General features: G+C 34.2%; 1 protein-coding gene across 2 annotated transcripts in view; it reads left to right on the forward strand.

The window, feature by feature from the left end:
- Positions 1 to 23,010, forward strand: part of LOC124369589 — an 80,661-nt gene that overhangs the window by 47,495 nt on the left and 10,156 nt on the right. Inside the window, exons 3-8 of one of the 2 annotated variants that reach the window (XM_046827632.1) lie at positions 6,271 to 6,573; positions 8,247 to 8,555; positions 9,636 to 9,953; positions 10,593 to 10,901; positions 14,393 to 14,707; positions 19,510 to 19,651. In XM_046827632.1, the coding sequence (XP_046683588.1) occupies positions 6,271 to 6,573; positions 8,247 to 8,555; positions 9,636 to 9,953; positions 10,593 to 10,901; positions 14,393 to 14,707; positions 19,510 to 19,651 (1,696 nt within the window). The remainder of the gene's footprint in view (positions 1 to 6,270; positions 6,574 to 8,246; positions 8,556 to 9,635; positions 9,954 to 10,592; positions 10,902 to 14,392; positions 14,708 to 19,509; positions 19,652 to 23,010) is intronic. The other variant, XM_046827633.1, reaches the window with a different exon arrangement.

Raw genomic sequence — 23,010 nt, forward strand, 5'->3', positions numbered from 1 at the left:
CCCTCCTAATTTATATTATTCTAAAAAGTGTAAGATAATAAAGACATTTTTAAACTCAAAAGTAAAACTTAATTTATTAATATAAAACTAGCATTAAAAAACTGTATAACATAATTTTAAACTGTTTGCTATTTATTCTCAATATATGCATTTTTGTAATTTAAAATCAAGAATTGAAACATTTTTCCCCACCTAATTTTTTAGACATTTTAACTACAGTCTGATTGCAACCATAACATAACAAGACAATCACTAAACTATCACTCGGAGTGGTGTTCACTGTAATGTTACACTTAACTGCAATTACTGTCAATACATGTCTGTACATGTCACCAGACATACAGCAACTCACTTCTTGTCCTAACATGATGAACTGCTGAGTCATCATCCTTATTTTACCAACTTGAAGATTTTAATTTAGGATAGTGACAATATTTACCCATGATATAATACTAGCTTTAAAGTCTTTGGGAAGAAACTAGTAGATTCTTTGAATGAATACAAGCAATTAATTGTTTAGAGGAAGAAACTAGTAGATTCTTTGAATGAATACAAGCAATTAATTGTTTAGATTTAATAGTTATGTAATGCTGCATCAACTCCTCCCACCCTCACCAGTAAAGGTACGTAATGCTGTCGAAAACCCCCCTTCCCTTCTGAGGATTTACATACATAACATAACATACATATTTACATAATTTAGGATGGCCCCTGGAATGAGAACCAAACGAGTTTGACAGTAATTTTATATACATAACGTAACCAAGATGGGAAGGGTTGAGTCAGTGTGTACGCTGAGTTTAGCTTCAGTTCACCTTCCTCTTTGTGCAGCATCTGTGATCTGAAGTTGTAACAGACTTGAATCCTGAAATCTGGTGTCATGTCCTTCTGAAGTGATCCAAAAAGGTCGGCGAAGAAGAAGCTCAAACTGAACTTCTTTCATTATTTCGACATCAGAGACCACATCTTCACACAGACATGACTCCAGATTTCAAGAGTCAAGTCTGTGGCAGCTTCAGATTTCAGACACTGCACTAAGATGAATACCACAAACTTTGCACCACATGTGACAGAGAAAATATAGTGTGATTTGCTTTAATATTAACAAAATGGCACCTGTTGACATTTTTTTAAATTTATAATGAAGAAACTAGTATTGTTATAACAAATTTTAAGATACAATCTATTTTGCAATATTTATTAAAATTCCAATGGTACTTCAATCAGTGAAATGCATCAACGCTTATGTGAGTACAGCCACTTTAAAGGTATATTTGTATAAGCCGAGCAAAAAATGTGTCGAAACAGCTTATGCCTTTCAACTGACAAAAATGTTTGTTGCCCCCAACGCAGAAATGAAAAAAAAAATTTCTCCAACTGTAAATCAATTGTACTGCCTTAAAACACAATATTCCGGAAGTGTTTATATTAACAAACTAAAAAAAAAGATATATTAAATCAGGAGGAGCTATGAATTGAAATAATTTGTGTGTAAGCATGACTTTATTCCAAATATGTTATTCTTATTAAAACATATGTCATTCTAAGATACATACATAGGATTAAGGGAACAACATAATCAATAGTACTACTTTGTAAATGTATACAATATATAAAAATCATATATACTGAACATTTTTTTTCTATTTAAAAATATAATTCAAAGAAATTATGTAAATGTGGTCCACTATGTTTAGTTTATACACCTAATGACAATATTTTTGTAACATATGGAGTGTTTAGATAATTTTATACTCACTGAGAATAGAGAATGTATCAAAGGAATCAACACTTATTAATTGACTTAAGAATGAGCAATATAATTAGTGAAACAGTCAAATATAACAATGACAATGTCTACTTTTTAACTGATGGTTTTGGAGGACCACTGGGTTCCTAGCTAGAACATGTAAGTTCACTGGACGACCTCCTTGGGAAGAAAGAAAGTGAGATTGGTTGGTTGTAATGGGTTGAGTGTCCACACATTCATTTGGATTGATCACCATGAGAAGAATAGATCTTGATACCGAATAATGCAAAACATGCTCCGTACTTTAATGTGGTAGACCGCATAAGATCATACAGAGACTGATGGATATAGCAAATTATATACAATACTGTGGGATGAGGGTAATGCTGGGTGGCATCGGTTTTTTACAATAAGAATGCAGGGATGGACCGATTGCAAGCCCTTCTGATCTCTTTTGGCATACATTAAATTAATAAAAAAAAATCACCTGTTTTAAAAACTTGAATTTAGGACTACTTAAATATTAAAAATACTGGTTACCAATCTTAAGAATTAGAATATTATCAATTTAGTATTAACCAACTGTATTCACAGTATTGTACATGGACACCAAAAAATACATCCAACAACAAAAATATAATATATTGTGTTTATTATTGATTTTTTTGTACCTCTAAAAAATGGTGGATCAACAAAATTTTCCTTTTATTTCTCTTCAAGGAAGTCAAAGGGCTACGACATACAAATTAAAAAAATATCACATCCAAAAAGGGATTGTACAAATTGTTAACTGGTTTTATGGCACGTTACTGAAAAGTAAATAGTTGATGTTAAATTTTAATTTATTAACTTTTTATTGCTAGCAGTCACAGAGAGTGTCTGACTGTTAGAAGCGAGAAATGCCATCGCACACTAAATGTTAGAGTGCATTATGTATAGTACAAATTTGTTTTGCAAACTAAATTTAGTGATTACCGTCTTACATGGTAGCCAAGATCTTTGATTACAATCATCAGCTGATTTAAAATTTATATACTTTGAGCAAAATATATACAAGTAAGCACCAAAAAATTAGTGATATTGATTGTTTTGGAAATCGTCTGTTCACCATTAATTGTTTGCCATATCATAGCATTTTTAGTACACATCATCCATATCTTAATTGTAAAATTGCTCTATTCTACATTTAAGTAGAAGTTACATTAAGTTACATTACTGTTAAATAAATTTAAAATTAACCTGTTAGAAAAAATATTTAGTTTATAGCCCAAAAATATTTTACAAACTTGTTTTTAGATTTTATGTGCTCATGTTTGTAAAACTATGTTGGGAAAGTATAAATACATAACGATATGTAACTTTATGCTTAAAATGTTTTAAAAAATTTACCAACCGTTTAGTACTTACTCTTTGTTTTATTAATACATTATGCCAATACAGTAAAATGTGTTTATATCTAAATAGTAAATGTTGTGTTTATAGCCTACAGGGTAGCACATATGTCAGTTTCCCCAGAAGAGAAATTTAAAGACGTTATAGGTTAATTGAATACAACACTTTTAGGCAAGAACACAAATTCATTATATGAAATTACTTACATATTACTATACAATGTTATAGCAGTTGTTCGAAATGTCCACCTTGATTTTTTATACACTTCATACGACTGAGAGGAATCACAAATTTGTAGCAGTAGAGATTTATTGCTATTAACAAGTTCAAATGCATTTCTAATTAGGTTTCTGGGTTCATCAAGATTTTGTGGTTTTTAAGCATACACAGTCTCCTTTATGATGAAAAATCACTCCCAGTGAAAACTCACATGGGGTCAGGTCTGGCGAGTGCGCAGGCCAATCAATTGTACCACGCAATCAGTCCATTCATTAAAAGTGTTATTTAAAAGCTCTCCAACTTGGATGCCGAAATGTGCTGGGGCAACATCTTCTTACCAGATAAGCAAATGAATATTGAAAACAGGATTATTTCTGAGCTCAGGAACTACTACTTCTTTCAGCAACCGTAAGTAACTTTCTGAGTTAAAATTTCTTTGAAGAAAATCAGGACCAATCAGTGCAGTACTTGAAATACTCTCTATATCATAACACCAGGCACATTGAGTTCTGCTTCGATTACGTTATGAGGATTTACATACGACCAGTACATACAGTATACCAATTAAGGCTTCCATTTAGTTTGAAACATGCCTCATCACACCACAAAATTGATCGCAAGAAATTTGGATCAGCCTCTGAGCAGATAATTATTGTCTCACAGAATTCCAATCGCCTATCAGAATCATCCTCGTGAAGCGCTTGGAGTAAAGATGGACGGTATGACTTAAATTTTAATTGCTTTAACATTCTTTGCACGCTTCTTCTTGATATTTCTAGTTCAACAGATGCCTTACGAGTTGATTTACCAGGACTGGCTACATAAGCTTGAACAACTGTCTGCAGGTTTTCTTCGTTGCAAGTTGATTGTGGACGACCGTACTTCGGGCCATTTAAAACGCTTCCTGTGTTTTCAAATTTCTTATTTAATTTCCACATATATTGTTGAATGGGTATCGTGACACCTGGATATTTACCACTAAATTCTTCAATTTTTATAGCAGTATTTTTTTATGCTTCCATCATAACTGAAGGATGTAAACTTGTTGTTGGATTGTAAACATTTTTAAAATACACACAAACAAATAACAGATGCAAAGAGCGTTACTTTACACTAGCCACTGGAACAGACAACTATGAACTTACTCTGTGTTGCTGACAACTTAAAATTGTTACCAACCTATCGAAACAAAATATCCCAATTCATAGAGAAACTGACATATGCACCACCCTGAATATCTAAATCTATGTATGTTGCACGAAATCTGTTCACCTTTTGTTGCTGAACAAGATGGTAGTAATGGAAAAAAAACTTCAAGATATGATTTTTGGTCAAAAGAAGAAAAGATTTATTTTTATATATTTTTTGTATTTTTTACAATAACTGCCTAGCTATAATACTTGTAGTTAACACCTTCACTGCAGCTCTATACTGTGTGATCTTGGTTACTCTCAATATGATTGTGTGCTGTAAGGCATCTACCGCAGTAAACATGTTAATAGCTTTTATTTCACTGCACAAAAAGCTGCATCATTTCTCTATCAAAAGGTGCCTCTGTACCTGGCACTAACCCTGGCACCTGGCACTACCCCTAGCACCTGGTATTTGTCACCCAAAGATGTCACTGTGATACTATAAGTTAAAGTCAATGGTTATTTTGTGACTGTGTATATATATATATATATATATATATATATATATATATAAAATAGTAAATTAAACTAAGTATGATGCATGAAATCTGTTCATCTCTTGTTCCTCAACAAGATAGTAGTAGTAATGGAAACAAAACTAACTTCAAGATATGATTTTTTGGTAAAAATAAGAGAAAAGTAGATTTTTGGTTTTAAATATCTTTTTAAGTATACCCATAAGATTTATGCATTACAACACATTTGTCATATTCCTTTTATTTATTGATATTAAAACACAAGAAAAATCATGACAAAAATATTATGAATATTATAGCCCCTTATATAACACCTATGTTAACATGTTTCAAACAGCTTCACTACACAACACCTGAGAGCTGTAACATTATACATATTGGACTCTAGTAGTGATTGTTTAAACTACTGCAAATCCACAGTAGTGCTGTTTAATTGCTACTTCAATCTGATGGCCAACTAAGGAACTATCACTGAACTGCACATTGGTGAAGTTTACCTGGACGTTAGAAACATAAAGTTATTGTTTTTTTTAATTTTTCAATTGTGTTTTTGAAGTTGCTACTGCAAGTTATTCTTTCTATATTGGTTGTGGTACAATCGTTATGGCAGGAATTGGTTGTAATAATGATAAGGATGTTTTATCAATTTTAGATTCGTCCGGTGCGTTGTTGTGAGTTAGGCATTCAGTAGTGTAACTTTTCTGAGAATGATGGCGATCTGGATTCACATTCAATTTATCAACCAATACCTGACATGATGAATCAAGAGATTCTGATTGTAGTTTGATAAATGAAGACATTGCTAAAGTTGACTGTGGTGGGTGAGGTAAATGAACCTGGCAGAAGCCTGTAACAACACTGTTAGAACTTTGGCACTTACAGGGTTAACACCTTTACCGCGGCTCTATACTGAGTGATCTTGGTTACTCTCAACATTATTATGTGGCAAGGTGTCTGTGACAATAACTGCTTAGCTATAATACATGTAGTTAACACCTTCAATGCGGTGTTATCACTGAGTAATCTTAGTTAATCCTAACATCATTATGTTTCGTAAGGTTTCTGCCACAGTCAGCGTGTTAATAGCTTTCATTTCACTGCACTAAAAGCTGCATTTCTCAAGTAAAATGTACACCTGCACTTGGCACTTCCTCTGGCACCTGGTACTACCTCTGGCATTTGTCATCTTTAGCTGTTACAGTTGTACTAAAAGTTAAAGTCTATAATTATTTTGTAACAGGCCCTATTGTGACTTTCGAATTAAAGCCAGTGAATCGAACTTTTTCCATTGGGGGAGAAGCAGAATTAGAATGCAAGACAGCCATCCCGGTGGTGAGCTGTCAGTGGAGCTTTCAACAGCAAGGGCAGTCAGAACCTCTGGTGGTGACAGAAGGACCTCCAAAAGGTGCTACAGACTGTTCCTTCCGCCTAGAGCATGTCAGCTACGAGCAGGTGGGCGCCTGGAGGTGTGGGGCTCGTACTGATAACTCAGACCACTTCACTTTCACTGACACTGTCTACATTCAGGTGGAGCACAAGGAAGGTAACGGATCATCTTTCCTTCCAACTTTACACATTGGCCCTTAATGCTTGACATTGTCACAGTGGATGCGGCAGACATCATTTGGCGTTTCTTATAGGAAATTATCTCCAATTATGTTTTACTGTTATTACTTAGTCTGGACCCATAGCTGACTTTGATCAGTCTGAAACAAGTCATGAAATAGTAGCATGAGATTGTTTTATCCATATTGTGTGTGTTTTTAGTTTAGTTTTTAAAATGAGTCATGATAAAAGTTATAATTTTCATGATCCAAAATAATTTAACAATTAGTAAAATCATTATACATTATCATTCTGGCTATAAATCAGCATAGTAGTAGTATTAGTTAAAGACCAAGTGATTACAGTTATTCTGGATTTATCTTTGGATTGGGGCCAATAAATGTCCATGAGTAATCAGTCGCTTCCTATTTTTTGGGTCTAACCCAAACAATCAGAGATGTCAAACAGGGACCACAAATAACACTCCTCATCTGAAACTATTGCTCGTTAATGATCCAGTGAGCTTTTTCCAAATTTAATCAGTCCACTGTATTATGTGTTACCTTGCCAAGACAAAATTCCCCTATCGATTATTTCAATCTAATTCATGATGATTCATTTCTCCAGTCTATCATAAATGACACTAATGCTAATGTTGGAGAAGTGTTTGTTTTCTGGTGCCAGCACAACTTCTGTATAAATCACTGGAAAGACAGAACATTACCTTAATCCAAAACTTTTTTAGGACTTGCATCCAACACTATAAATTTATCCTAAATGTGTTTTGCTCAATTTATGTTACAGAAAAGTTTGTTTGTGTGAAAAACCTTGGACTATTGTATAACTCTGTCCTATTTACATTTTTTTTATACTTAGACGTTTAACGCTAAAAAAATTACAGATTTAAGCTATTATTATTGAAAAACTCAACTGGAAATAAAAAAGTCCGGAAATGAGCCATTGTTGTGAATATGTTAAGCTATCACTCATTTGTGTAAAGCTACATGTGATGGCACTGCACAATTGTGCATAAATCACATTGCTGCCACCATCCATGCAATATTAAAAAATCTTTGTTGCATATATTTGTTTGATTAAAATCAATTGTTATAAAATAACTCAATTCTATGTTGATGAGTTACTGTTTACTGAAAATAATTAAATCATTATATGTTGTAAAGTAAACCTTATATGAAAGTTGAATCAAAATTTGAACAAATACACTGCGAAACAAAATACAATGTTAACATTGTAGCTGCGTTTGTAAATTGTTATTACATAATATTTGATTAACCAGTCGCTAACCAGTGGGCAGGGAAGGTGTACTCTTTGATAATGAAAGTGGATTATGTGAGGCAGACAAAGTGGCATTGCACAATTTTATTTTATTGACATACCTTGACTGAGTTTCATGATTATATTTTTGGACTTCTTGTCCATTACAATTGACAAGTTCGATCGCAAAATCCCTCTGATCGACTAGAGGCAGCAGATTAAGGTCTTAAGGTTGGGGTTTGTGGGAACCAAGCTAAAAATAAAAAAAAGTAAATTCCTGTCCTTGGCTGTAGTCCATTCAGCCCATATGTAAATCCAGCCCTGGAAAAAGTATGAGTGGAAGTTTGTAATTGACATTCATAAATAATAATATTGATTTACTTAATACTATTTCAGAGGCTTTCCCAGTGGAATTTACAGAAGAGCCAAAGGATACTGAGATGAGAGTGGGTGAGACAGGAACACTACAATGTAAGGTCCATGAAGAGTCTCACATAGAAGACTGTAGATGGTATTGGCAGCCTCTAGGACGCAACAAACCATGGAGGGTCCTCATGAGAGAGTTCCTTCCAGATAAAAATGACTGTTCCATTATGTTCAGCAACATCACATGGGATCCTGAGGGTCTTTGGAGTTGTCATGTCAAACCAATCCACTCTAACAAGTTCAAAGCTTCCAGATCTGCCCAACTGACTGTTAGAGGAGGTAAATATATTATGCAACTGTATCAGGTATAGAGGAAAAATAAAAACTAATTTTTTGAGACAAGAAAACTGTTTGAGAAAAAGGTATCAAGATTGTAAGAACTTTTCTAGTAATAAATTGATAACATATTTTTAGCTAAACAAATTGATTTTGAAAAATGTTTAAATTTCGCTTAACACAGAAAATACAATGTTTGAAATGAAACTTTTTACAACTTGAAATGCAAAGTCTTTGTTTTGACAATGAACAAGTGTATAAAATTACTTTAACATGTTGGCTACCAACAGTAACATAAGCTTTGTCTAGTGTGTCTCCCAACATTAGCCACTACCGTGCTCAGTAGTCCAAGTTTTATAGGTCTAAACTGAGAAAATTATAATTGACTGATTTATTAGTGGCACTTCCAACACATTGATATTTATTTACAAAACTATTATAGCCTACAGAAGTTTAAAGTGTGTTATCTCCCTATTATTTTCCTAACTTATAAATATTTTATTTCTGTACTTTAGGTAATTTTTGGATTGTTCATGATTTTTTTATATGATAATGGTTGTACCATGAGTTTTAGTTAGATAAAAATGGCCTGATTAATATTAATACTTTTAGTGCTGTTTTCAGTATCTCAAGTATATTATGCATAAAATACGAATGTAAGTTTCTAAAATCATCCCCCTTTTTGATGAGTTGAAAAGAATACTTGTAGGTTGAAGTTTTTACAGTTTTATTTAAATTACCTTTTTTACTTTGGAGTATAAAAAATGTTTTTTCATGGCTACTAGGCTTCTTAACTCCTTTCCCCTTCTGTAAGGCAGGCTACTGATTCAAATCAAAACACAATGTTTATTTCAACAAAATTGTACTAGTTTGGCTGTAATTATAAGGAAACATTATTAAAACAATGAACTGGAACATATTTATCAAAAGTAAACCTTGCGTTAGTTAACTGCAATTAATGTAATTTGGTTTATCTGACTAGTAAGATGTACAAGTATTCACCATCTTATGACATATGTTTAGCTTTGAAAATTACATTTTATAATAAAATGTCTGTATAAAGTATTCTCAATTTTTGTTTAGATATAATTGTATCAACTCTAAGCAGAGAAATAAGCGTTGCTGAAGGTGAACAACTGATGATGAGCTGTGTCGCTGAAGAGCCAGCCAAGGGATGTCAGTGGAGAAGGAGGTCTCTGACTTATACTGAGGTGGAGGACCCTTTCCCTTGGGTAGTTTTCAGGACACTCCAGCCAGTTGGGAATGAGAGCCGAGACTGTTCCTTGCTCCTGGATCATGTTTTGATGAAACACCAGGGTTTGTGGGTCTGCAGCATTAGATTCCAAGATGATGAACCGTACCATGATGCTATGCCAACAGTGGTCACTGTCAAAACCCCGAGTTAGTAAAAAACAGTTTTTCAAAGTTTTGTATTTTTATACCAGGGGAGTACAAATACTTTATAGTCTGTAGAAATTGGAACACATGCCAACATATAATGGTAGAAGGTGTGTTGAGGTAATTTGGCTTTTTAAAGTTATTTGCAATTATTCTGAAATAACCTTATTTATCAATTACAATTAGAATTGTACTACCTTAAAATATTTTTTAAATTTAGTCAGAAAACAATCTTACTTTTCTAATGTAGAATTAGGAGTAGGACTGAAGTGCACAAATGCTTTCAATTTGTATGTAAATGATCTGATATTAAACAAAAGGTAAAGTCAAGAAATAGGAAATTGTGCTTAATAAGCTTATAAATTGAATAGAAATATTGACACAATCGTATTCAACTCTTTCAATTACAAAAATAACTTTTTGATTCAATGCAACACTTTGTAAAAATGTCTTATTAGTTCTATAAGAAATGGAAGTTGAAATAGGCATATAGATGCTTCTATTCCAAATGCAACACAGTTTAATCCAAGTTTGTATATACTAAGTTTGGCTCACACTTTATAAATAAGTCTATAATTTAGAATGAAAATATTTTAAAATTTGTATTTCTGGTTAAGTTTAAGTCCAATTTAATGTTGGTAGGTAAAGTGCATTTTTTGGAGACGCCACGCACCCAGCTGGCTGCCGAAAATCGCTCAGTAACGCTTAACTGCTCCACGCACTCAGCAGTACACGAGTGTGTCTGGACGTGGTATGAAGACGAGTCTAAGGTGTCGGAGAGAGTAGTAAAGTATAACTTCACGTCCGTAGATGGCTACGATTGTAGTGTAGTGGTGCCTGCTGTGGAGAGGAACCTACAAGGAATCTGGCAGTGTGCTGTCCGTTACGGAGATCCTTTACACCCCAATGTCAGCTATGCTCGACCTTTCAGCCTCACTGTTGTCAAAACTGGTCAGATATAAGAAATACCTGCTAGTTTTATTTCTAGGTTGTAGGAAAAGCTTTAAGTCTAAAATAAAAAATGTTGATTACTGAAGGTAATTCTAAAGAAGCGCTTTAAAACATTGTATGTTTTTACTTCTAATTTTGAGTACGCTTTATTTTATATTGCATCACAAGCAACGTACATGAAAACACAAAATGGAAAAGGATAATAATAAGGAAACACATGATAAGAAGAGCACTGGCACAAAAAATCCATTTCAATGCAACCAATTCCCAAACATTGGTATGGGTGGGCATTCTACCTGACTTGGTATAACTCCCATAGCTCTGATAGGTTCTAACTAAAAAAACTTCTTATATAACTACCTTATTCCTCTAAGCAGTCGAGATGTAAAACTTAAACCTATAAATATTCAGCACTCTTAAAACAACTTAATTCCACAACAAGTGATTTTGTACAATGTTAATGGTGATCATTGCAATCAATATTATACTTTTAAGGCAGAGCCAACCATAACAACTGGATACCATTATTGTAATAACTGATCAAGCTACCTTCTGCCAATGCAGACCAAGCGGTACAGAAGCCTCACTTTGTATCAAAGTGACAATGATACAGACACAGTGTGTCCCACGAAGAGGTTTACACGTTTATTATCTGTTACTCGTGTGTTACTGTGGATAGGTTTCAATTTGAATAAATTAACTTTTCTGTGGTATTTGAAAAAGTTTCTATCAAATTATATTTGTAGCAATAACAGTTTATTTTATGAACATAATAAAACAATTTATGTACTTGATTATAAATATTTTTCTTTCGATTACCATTCTGCTTCTGGAGTTATAAATTTAAATTTAACACACCATTCTTGATGTTCTAATTGAAAAGTGAATACATTTTCAAATGTTCAGCCAGTAAATGAGCATGTCATGCAAGTGGAAACAGGTAAACCTTTTTTGTGAAACACACTGTACAAAAGAGCTGTAATTTCCTTGCTCTATTTAACTTTACTGACTGGAACAAGTGACAGAACCTTAGCTGGATTACAGGTAAGCCCTTTATTTCTGTCCCCTGTTCCATCTAATTTTAATTTGTGTTAAGACTCATTTTAACTCCTCAAATAATAGAAGACCATCAACAAAAGCTAAAAATTTAACGGATCACTCAGCCTTACACCACAGATTGTGTGACGGTGGCGAATACACTAAATAAAACTATTTCGGGGGCACACAGTGAGTGGTTTATGGAATATAGGATACCCTCAAAAAAATGGGCTCTAAAATATTTCACCAGGAAATTGTTGAGCTTTAAGCCCTCATAAATGTGTTATAGCATAAAGCAAACTACTGGGTACAATTTTAATGTTTGTCTTCCAAACTTTTGGTGGGGGGGGGGCTTAAGTCTCCTTTGACTCCCTTATATTCGCCCATGCTATTTTATAAACTTGCAACCTCTCATATTCCACTTCAAAAACAATCCCATTCCCATTTGGTACCGTAAGTAACAGACACTGTCAAATTTCTTTGCAACATCCAGAATTTCAGTATGAAGTTTACACAACATGAACTAAGTTTATAGAAAGAAATCATTTAAAACTATGACATTCACAGCACTGTCATTGGTTAAGCAATACTGATGGAAATCAATTCTGTTTACTTACCAAAATATATTAATATGTTACAACTAACAGAATTTAAATGAAAGCACAGTTGAATCCAACGAAATCTGAAGCCTGGTCTGTGGTCCCATGTGTAGTAGGCAAAGTCAGGTTGACTGTGGCACTGTGGACTCATGGCAAGTGTTCAATGATGCCAATAGATTACACAATGACTGACTCATGCACACAGCGAGCGGTTGAGGAGATGTTCAAGACGTGTTATGTTGTTTGCAAGTTGTATTTTTCTTGTTAATCTGGCATACAAAGTGCTAAAAAATCAGTGGCTTTAGGAATATTTTTATTGAAATGCAAATATCTCAAAATCAAAATGAGTCAATAAAAATTAATTGCATTTTTAAGGTAATTGCATAATTTGTCTTCCAGTAATTTCTTACTCGTTCAGTCTGTCAATATCCAAGTGCGACAAGATTCCAACAAAAGTTTAAATTCATTCATTCATTTTCATTTATTTTTCTCATTTACATATAATACAAATATAGTGATAATAATATACACGAGAAGGTACCCACATGAGCAAAAGCCTGTGTGTGAGAACCGAGTCCATCTTCACTCGAATTTGCAATCACAAATAGTACTAATACAATGTAAAGTTTTGAACAAAATTAAAATGGTATTATTTAAAGGAAAAATGTGATAATTTTGCTTTAATTCATCTAATATCAAATTTTTCCAATCATTTATATGAGATTAAGGTCCAAAAGCAGCATTTATGGTTACATTCTATTATTTGTTCAATTAGAACAATATCAAACAAAAGCCAGACCCAATTGAAAGGCACATTTTCTGGATGTTTAGGCCAAAGCAATTTATTTTCTCCAATAAAAGGTGTATTATGAAGGCCAGACATGGCAGGACTCAATATTGGGTTAAACTCACCTTTTTCAACTGAGTCAGTGTCCTCTGTATTGTCGTTACTGCTTGTCAGCTTATAATTAATTCACGGGTTTCTGAATTGTTACAGTACCAGAAGTTTAGACCATATTGTTCAACAAAATACTATAAATATTACTCATAGCTACCTTTTCATTTAAAAGCCGAGGTCAGACTAAGACAATGTTGTTAGGGTGTTAGTGTCAGGTATACCTTTCACCAGGCTGTGGTGGTAGTCACACGTCATAGGCATACCTGGAGCACCACATCCTGTGTCCTTTATTTAAAATTTGTTATGGATCATTGAAGATGTGAAAGGATAACAATATTACATTTGCTATCGTAATATATTGCAAAAATATGTAACACTACGTTTTGAGGATTGAAATCTATACTCTTCCTCAGGTATCAAAAGTTCTAAGACATTGTCTTATTTTTATTTTATGTAATCTTGTTATCCTTTGGCACCATGTGTTAATGGCTACATTTGTACTAACTTTACAATTCAAAAGGATAAAAATGTTTAAATTTGTCAATTAGCATGTTCTAGGGTGTGATAAAACTGCATATTGATATTCTTTTCATTTCTTGCTTCATAAAAGCTGCATCAACTGATGGTAACTTCCTTGTAAGAAAACAGATCACTGTTATTTGTAATGGTAGGACAGTACAATCCACAACCCTTGTACTGGTATTTGTGGGCCAATACTCCCTGATGTTAATGGGAGTTTAGTTGTTGCTGAAACAGTGAACTTCTTTGATTATTACTAAGCAATGGTCATTACATCATTGCATAAGAAAGTAGGAAAATGTTTATACTGTAATTGAGATGTGAGTGAAATTCTTTACTCTTTTATCTAAACATATTATATTTATATTACATTATACTTTTAATCAATTATAAGGTGTGTAAATGCAAACCAAATTGATCTCCTCTGTGGTTTTCAGGTCCTATTGTATTTCGAGCAGTTGCCAAATGGGTACATGTTTTGAAGGGGAGCAGCAGTGTCCTAGAGTGTGTGGTCCAAGAGCCGGTTGAGGAATGTATCTGGTTCTACCAAAACGAAACTAACTCTAACCAAGCCTCTTCCCTCAGTCAGATCACTAGGTTCCAACCAACCAACTTTAACAACTGCAGTCTGCGAATTGAGGGAATTAGTGGGGCAATGGAAGGTAGTGGATGGTATACCTGTGGTGCTCGTAATCAAGGGGAGAGCAACTTTACAACAGCCCCTCCCATCAGACTTGACTACGCCTATCCAGGTATGATTGATATGAGGTTGAGTGGTAGAGTGGGCTTGATAACCCTAAATCTGCCCCTTTTATAAAGGTAATTTTAATTTCATTGCAAATATAGTAAGTTCTTGGGTTTAAGTTCTTGACAAGAGGAAAAATAAATTTTGTAATAATAAGGAAAATAACACAAAGAAAGACTTCTGAATAAATTTAATAAGTGAATCAACTGAGTCTGTTAGATTTACTGATAACTTGTATCTGTAATGTGGTTAACTTTTTGTTTGTAATACTAATTTATCAGTAACTACTATCAAGACAGCAAATTCTGTACAGCTGAATTGGGAAGCATTTTGTAATACAGCAAGAGCAATCAGCCAATTCATAAACCAGTCTTTACAGCAGAGACCAATAATAAAAGTAGACTGCCGATCCATATGGGAAAAGTGTATCGACTTAGTGTCAGCCAAGTTGTTGTAGGGTTAACAGTCTACCCTAGATTGCACTGCGCTGTGCCGCCCCCTCTACCCCACACTTCTTCATCCCACCCTATCTTCACTTCAACGTACAATTACCAGTCTACTTCTATTATTTGGTCTCTGGTTTACAGGAAGAACATGGAAATGGTCGAGAGGAGTCACTAGATCTCCAATTTTAAAAACTGGATCCTTCTTATCTTCAAACATCTCATCTCCAAAGAAAATATGTCAAGAACATAACCCTGGAAGTAACATAATGTGTAGTTTCAATTATAAGTACTGCGTTTCAATGTGGAATTAGGATATTATTGCTAAATGGAAATCATACTTAATTTTGACGTAATCATTCCATTTAAAGATGTTTTAACAATCCAGACAAATAGATTGAACATAAAGTGTTTCAGAAATCCACTATTCAGCAGATCAGAAATTCCTATTGAAATTGATTTCAACTTTGCTTAAGTCAACTACCCTTCTGGATGGCTAGAGAATTGATTGGCACTCTTGATGACTTACTGCAGTGTCAGATTTCAGATTCTGCACTTAGCGGAAGGTGAAATGGAGCTGAATTCAACATTCACACTGAATAGAATCTTCCCACAAAAGCTACATTATGTGTGGACTCCTGTTGAGTCATAAAGACGTAAAATGTTCTGTTTAATTTAAACTATCAGCTCCTATTTTCAGTAGAGCATTCTGCTTTAATTTCAATCCTTGTTGCTACTTTATTTATTATGGTTCCTTATATAATGTTGACTGTGATGATAAAAACTGGAAATGTGGTAAAGATAACTTTGTTCCATTAATTCAAGAAAAGTAAATTTAATTAGTTTAGCACATTTTCTTGTCAGGGTGAGATTTTTATACAAGCCTCAGTGGTTGTAAATCAAAATACTGCCTACACCTAAAACAAAATGTATATTTAAATTTTAATTCTTTAACACAACACATTACAAAGTTACAAAAAGCAAAGACTGGTGTCTTGTGAAGGAAATTGGATGTTATAAAACACTGTAGCCTAGTAGTATAACACTTATTTATTGTTTTTCAAAACTTAAACATAAACTGATTATCTCATACAATGCAAATATTAAGTATTATACAGTAATAGCCATAATATACATTACTGAATCTGAATCAACTGTAGTTGCCTTCTCGATCAGCTAATTCAATTGTCGATTGTTGCCACGGCTTTGTGTTCATTACTTCTTTCTTATTTTGGGTTAGTTTTTGCTAATATGGTGCTAAGAACGGTAGAGAAAGTTTTTAACGTAGACCATAATTTTCGCTCATACGGAATTGGACGTGCGGGTGTGACAAGCTTGCCATACACTGCATTACGTTTTCAGGAACATTTCCACAAAAACCCGCCTAGTAATACTGTGATTCTTAGTGTTGAAAAGTTTCAAAGAACAGGTAGTGTTTTAACACAGCGAAAGGGCTTTTCTGGTCGCCCAATTACTGTTTGTACAAATGAAAATCACGGAAGAGTGTTGCAGCAAGTGTTACAGTCACCGAAAAGAAGCCTAATGCGAGCTTCTCTTAAACTGAATACTAGCAATACGTCAATGCGAAGAATGTTCAAAAACATTGGTGGTTTTCCCTACAGGATACCAACTGGACAACCTATGAACTGTAGAAACAAACTAGCCAGAGTTCAGTACTGTGCTCAATGTTAGCAATATGCTATGAAGAACCTGAGTTTCTGAGTGATGTATGGTTTATAGATGAATATCATGTGCACCTTAATGGTTTCATAAACAAGCAGACAACACGTTTCCTTGGATTTGAACACCCTGACATTGTTGTAAAGAGGACACAGCATAGTAAGCGTGTAACCATTTGGTGCGTTGTGTCTGGGAGGGGTATAGTGGGACCATACTTTTTTTAAGGCAACAATGAAGAGACTCTTACTGTAAATCAATATTGATATAAGGCCATTCTTGATCGTTTTGTGAGAGACCTCAGGAGATTTTGTCGTGCACGAAACCTGCAGTTAAATTCACAGTGGTTCCTGCAAGATGGCGCAAACAGTCACACTGCCGTTATTCCTCCAACAAACCTTTAGCAAATGTCTCATCTCCCATAGAACAAACTTTCCTTACCCAGCTCACTCCCCCGAACACCGGGCGCCTACGTCGGGGGAATGTTGAAAGAAATCATTTTTCACGAGGACTGACCATCTACTATTGTTCAACTCAAAGAAAAAATAACCATGTGTATTAGAAGAATGGAACAACCCCAATCATAAAAATTATGCAAAACCTACAAGAACGGTACGAGTGTTGCCTCAAACTGAAGGGGGGTCATATTGAACATGTTAATACCTGAGTTTAACCGATTTTGCTTCCTTTGACTTGTATTTATTGGTAAAATCTATATGTAATGCTACTGTGTTTACCATAATAAAATATTACCATTTCGGTACTGTTCATTTTGGTTAATACTGTATAAACACTTGTTTGCCTATTAAGCAAATATTTTGGATATATTGTACTAAATTTACAAACATGTTTTACACCTCAATAAAAAATAAGATTGAATTTATGAAACAGAATTTGAACTGCACAGTAGAAGTCCGATTATCTGAGTTTCAATCATCCAAGCCACCGTGTCATCAGAGGCATTTAAACCAAAAATATTAACCTGTTAGTGTGTAAAAAATTATGTTGAAAATACCAGGTCATTGTTAGGTTGAGCAATAATAATATAGTGTTATAGCACATTTATATGGAAAAATATACTATTTTGTAATCCTAAATTCTGTTATGAAATACTAAGATGTGTACTTATTCTAAAGCAAATAAGTTTTAAAATGGTTAAATTTGATGTTTAAAGGTAAAAATTTTTAAAACATTTCAGAAAATAGAATGCCCGGGTTAAAAGAACAGGTTTGATAAGGTTCAATCCAATTCAAATTTGGAACCTCTGGTTGATAGAGTCAATTTAAAATGGTTCAATAAAATTGGAATATTTCTAAAGATTACATTTAATGAGCTAATGAAAAAATCCATATTATTTTGTGTAATTCCACTGAAAATCAATGTGATCTAAAACTTTAATCTGAAAATATGACACTGGTCCAATTAAATACAATTATATTATTGTAGTGTACAATTTAACAACAATTTAGTTTTTTAATTCAATTCTAAGTTGTTTTATATTCTCAATTATTTTAGTCCAAATCTATTTTCTCACGAGCTTATTTAAAATTAATTTCAATTTATTTTGAAAATGATCATACTGGGATAGTTTATTAATGAAAGATCTATTACATAGTTTTAATACTAAACTAAAGTTGCTTCACTTTTAACATTGAAGTAATCTGCCAGGTTTATTTTTACTTGAATAAAATATGCATAGTAAAGTAATTACAATTAATTGAATATATGTAATTTTATTTTATAAAATATTTGCATAATAAATGTGTACCTGAAAGAAATACAATTTAAAAAATCAAAATATAACGTACCAATTGGAGTTGTCACGATTCTCCCTGTTATCTTTCACTACAGTTGAAATTCACTTTTTCCTCTGATCGATAGTTAAATTGCATTAATTTATATCACTTACAATATTAATTTTAATATTAGAAGAATTAATTTTAATCACATATCACTCAGGCCACAAAAAACCATCTACTAACAGACACTTTTAGCAGTTTTTAATTTAACTTTTTATACAGTTTTCACTTATAATTAAATAAAATTTCACTTTCTTACTTTTATTCAGTTTTAATAAACTAAAGTTTTAGGAAGGTATAAAGCAAAGCATGTGGTGCGATGCACCTCAAGTAACACAGTGATATCAAGTTTCCAACACTCTGAGCTCCCGACTTAAGATAAATCGTGGACAGTGAGTTTTAATGCGAAACTGATAGTTGTCTGTAAAGTCAGGTGTTTTAAGCATATTTCTGAAGATTCTCCTACTTTCTTTGAGTTGTATGAATCATAACACTGTGTGTGAGAGATAGAGATATTGTCACATGTGTCCAGATTCCGCTCAGTCACTTCACGTTTATGCTAAGTATCATTGCTGAAATCAAAGGAATTCTGACAGCTCAGCATCACTAGTCAGTGGCCGACTGCGTTTTCTCATGTAGGCATTTCTGTTTTTACAATATGGTTTTATTTTTCAAATAATTTTTATTTCTATAATTTGATTTATTTGTATTAATTTAGAACAGTTACATTCGGTAATGAGTTTCTCACCTTTTTTTAATTTTATTTTTAAGGTTACGTCATTCAGAATATTCTACAAACTTATTATTCTAGTACTGTAGGATATACAAGTAACTGTAAATTTTTGGAAACACAATTTTAATTGCGCAATTACAGGTTTTATGTTTTGCAGGAAACGTGACCACCCAGAGCCTGGTGTCATCAACAGAGTTATTGGTACTTATATGTCAACTATCAAATGTGGTGCCTGGTGCCTCGTGTGACTGGATGCATCCTTCTGAGTACAACATATTTGAGTTCAACACCACTGCAAAGTAAATATTTTTATTTCTACTTATATTGCTACTTGTACTATTGCTTTGTAATTCCATGCAGCCAATTTTATTTACAACTGACAATACACTGTAGAAGAATATTGTACAGTGAAATCTTAGTAATAAAGCATCTCAAGGGTCCAGGAAGAAAATTGAGATATTGGGAAGTTCTAATAAATGAGGTTTATTATATTAATAGACAATAGACAATATCCCTTATTACAATTTCTTCAAGAAATGTTACAGCGTCAAATTAGTATAATAGATAAGCTTCTTCAGTGTTATGTGGGGTCTCCCCAAGTAAAGAATTCATTTAGGGTGTAGAAAGCCTTGTCTAGCAGCCATCTCTGTAGCTTCCTCTTCATCAGCACAGGGCCTCCAGCTTTCAAGTGGTCTGGTATCTTGTTTAGCATCTTCACTCCTGCATACAACGGTTTCCTTTCATACATGGCTGTTCTGTGACCTGGCAGCACATAGTTTCCTGCATATCTGATGTTGTATTCATGCACGTCACTTTGTTTAGGGGGGTCTTTGGTCACACAGTAAAGGACAGTATCTAGGATGTAGATGGAAGTGACCGTCAGGATGTTCAGGTTCTTGAAAACATCTCTACAGCTTTGTCTTGGACTTAAGCCTGCTATTACTCTGATTGCCCTTTTCTGCATACCCAGGACGCGGTTGAGATTGCCCATAGTGGATCCACCCCAGACAGTAATACCATAGTGTAAATGGCTTTCAAACAATGCATAGTATGCAGTCCTTGTTACCTCAGGGGTACTAGTTGCCTTGATTCGTTTTATGTCATAGACAGCTGACCCGAGTTTTAGGCAAAGATTGTCCTCTTGATTATTCCAGGATAAATTTTCATCAAGTATGACACCTAGATGTTTGATTTTGTCAGCTGCTGTCAGGTTGGGCATTTCAGATACTGTAGACTTTTTATTCCCAAATGACATTTGCTTGGTCTTACTTTCATTGAGAACTAAGTCATTTTTCATACAGTAGTCTTGTGTCATATTGAAGGCAATAAAAGTGTTTACTTCTAGTTGATCTACGTTTCTGTTTGCAGTAAGCAGCACAGTGTCATCCGCATACATGACCATCTTACTGTATTCCTCTAGATGTTCTGGAAAATCATTGATAAACAGCACAAACAGAATTGGCCCTAGAACAGAGCCCTGGGGAACTCCTCTGTTAGTCGGTACCAATTCAGATCTGACAGTATTTGTAAATCCTCTTCTTGTGTGTTTTAGTTCTACCATTTGGCTTCGTCCTTTTAGATAACTTGCAAACCATTTTAGTGCTGTTCGTTGGATTCCTAAATTTTGTAGTTTAGCTAGAATAAGATCATGTCCCAGGCAGTCAAAAGCTAGGTCAAGATACAGGCTGGTGATAGTGTTGCCATTTTCTATGTTCTCAATTATATACTCAGCAAGGTCTATCAGTGCAGTTGTGGTTGATTTTCCAGTAACAAACCCATGTTGGCTGTCTGTCAATGATTGGTTTTGACTAAGATGTTCCTGGAGTCTTACTTTAACAATCTTCTCAATAAGTTTGGAGACAGATGAGAGCAGTGAGATAGGTCGGTAGTTAGAAATGTTTTGTAGGTCCCCTTACTTGTGTTTTGGAAATACCTTGGCTATCTTCAACTTGGATGGAAAAGTGCTCTCTGCCATGGACATGTTGACGATCTTCACTAGAGGCGATATTAGCTCATCTGCACATGTTTTCAGGATTTTTGAAGATATTTCATCAATGCCTGAGGATGTGGAGTTCTTTAATGATTGAATGGTTCTGCCTATCTCGTCAGGTGTTGTTGGACGTAAAGAAGTAAGAGTATTGTCTGTGGTAGCTGGAAGATTTTGAATTATTGGTGGTGTGTTATATATTTTGTTCTGTTTTAGTGTTTCCTCAGCTATGTTTACAAAATAATAATTAAAGCGATTTGCTACATCTGTAGGGTCAGTAAATTTTATTCCATTGTAATTTAGTTCTATTGTAGGATTGTTGTCAAGTTCTTTCCTCCCTTTCCTCTCACTATTGATGGTGTCCCATATGGCTTTGGTTTTGTTTTCTGCTTGTTCAATGTATGCAGCACATGTTTCCTGCCTTGCCTTCTTTAATTTTTTGTCGTAGGATTTATTTTTATCTGTGGCTGTCTTCTTGTCATCGGGATGGCCAGTTAGGAGAAATCTGTCTTGCGCTTTTAAAAACTCCTTTTTAAGTGTCATAATTTCTTCATCATACCTCAGTCGTTTACCCCTTTTTTGTGTAGTTCAAGATCTTTTTTTTGGACATGCATCGTCAAGTGCAAGCTGGAGCGTTTGGTTGAAATTAAAGTAGGCCTCTTCCACATCATTTGCTGTCAAAACAGAATCCCAACAGCAGATTGTTGTAGTTAAAATTCTGTCTAGAAGTGTATGTCATTTCTGCTTTCATTTTTTGAAAGTCCAGTGTGCAGTATTGTCCTGTGTGGTCTGATAGACCTGTGTGAGAGACCACTACTTTAATCCTGTCATGAATGTTGGAACACACCATATCAATTGAGGACACTGAGGTCTCTGAGATTCTTGTGGCTGGGAGATCAAGTCTTCTTATGTTGTAACCAGCCAGTAGCGCATTTAGTGCAATGGATTCTCTAGAGGCCTCGTCTAAACTGTCAATGTTAATATCCCCCATGATAAGTGTGTCATTTCTCTGAGTAGGAAGGCTGTCGAGGGCATCTGCCAGAACTTGTAGTGATGAATCAAGGTCAGCACAAGGTGGTCGATACACTCCAAGCAGGAACAAGCTCTTCTTCTTGTTTATGTGTATTTTTACTGCCGTTACCTCACATACCATTTCTAAGCTGTACTCTTCAATCTCTAAATTTTCAGTTTTGTTGGCTATATTTTTATGCCTATAAATAACAACCCCTCCTTTGATATGTCTTTCCTTCCATATGCACTGATAAGTGTGTAATCAGCCAACTTGGCGTGGTTTATTACATTGCTTTTTAGTCCATGTTCTGTAAGAATTACAAAGTCCGGGTTAGTGCTATGCAAAAGGTGTTCCAGTCTTTCAATTTTGTTTGTCATACTGTCCATATTTTGGTGGAAGAAGTTAAGCTGATTTGGAAGTTTACTTCTTGAATTTATTTGAACTTGTTGTTTTGTGTGTAGATTAGACTGTTTGCTGGGTGGGCCGAGTTTACAAATATCCTGGTTTTGAATTTGCTCGTTTTTCTTGGGTAAAGGTCTAAAAAATTCTTATTTTGATATATTTGGCCATCCCTCCATTGTTTTGGTGGCGAATAGTTGTTTGGGAAATCAACCTGTGCTTGTGTTATTATTGTGCGCAGGGGTGAGTGGTGAAGAATG

This window comes from Homalodisca vitripennis, chromosome X, assembly GCF_021130785.1.
Source record: "Homalodisca vitripennis isolate AUS2020 chromosome X, UT_GWSS_2.1, whole genome shotgun sequence".
Lineage (NCBI taxonomy): Eukaryota > Metazoa > Arthropoda > Insecta > Hemiptera > Cicadellidae > Homalodisca > Homalodisca vitripennis.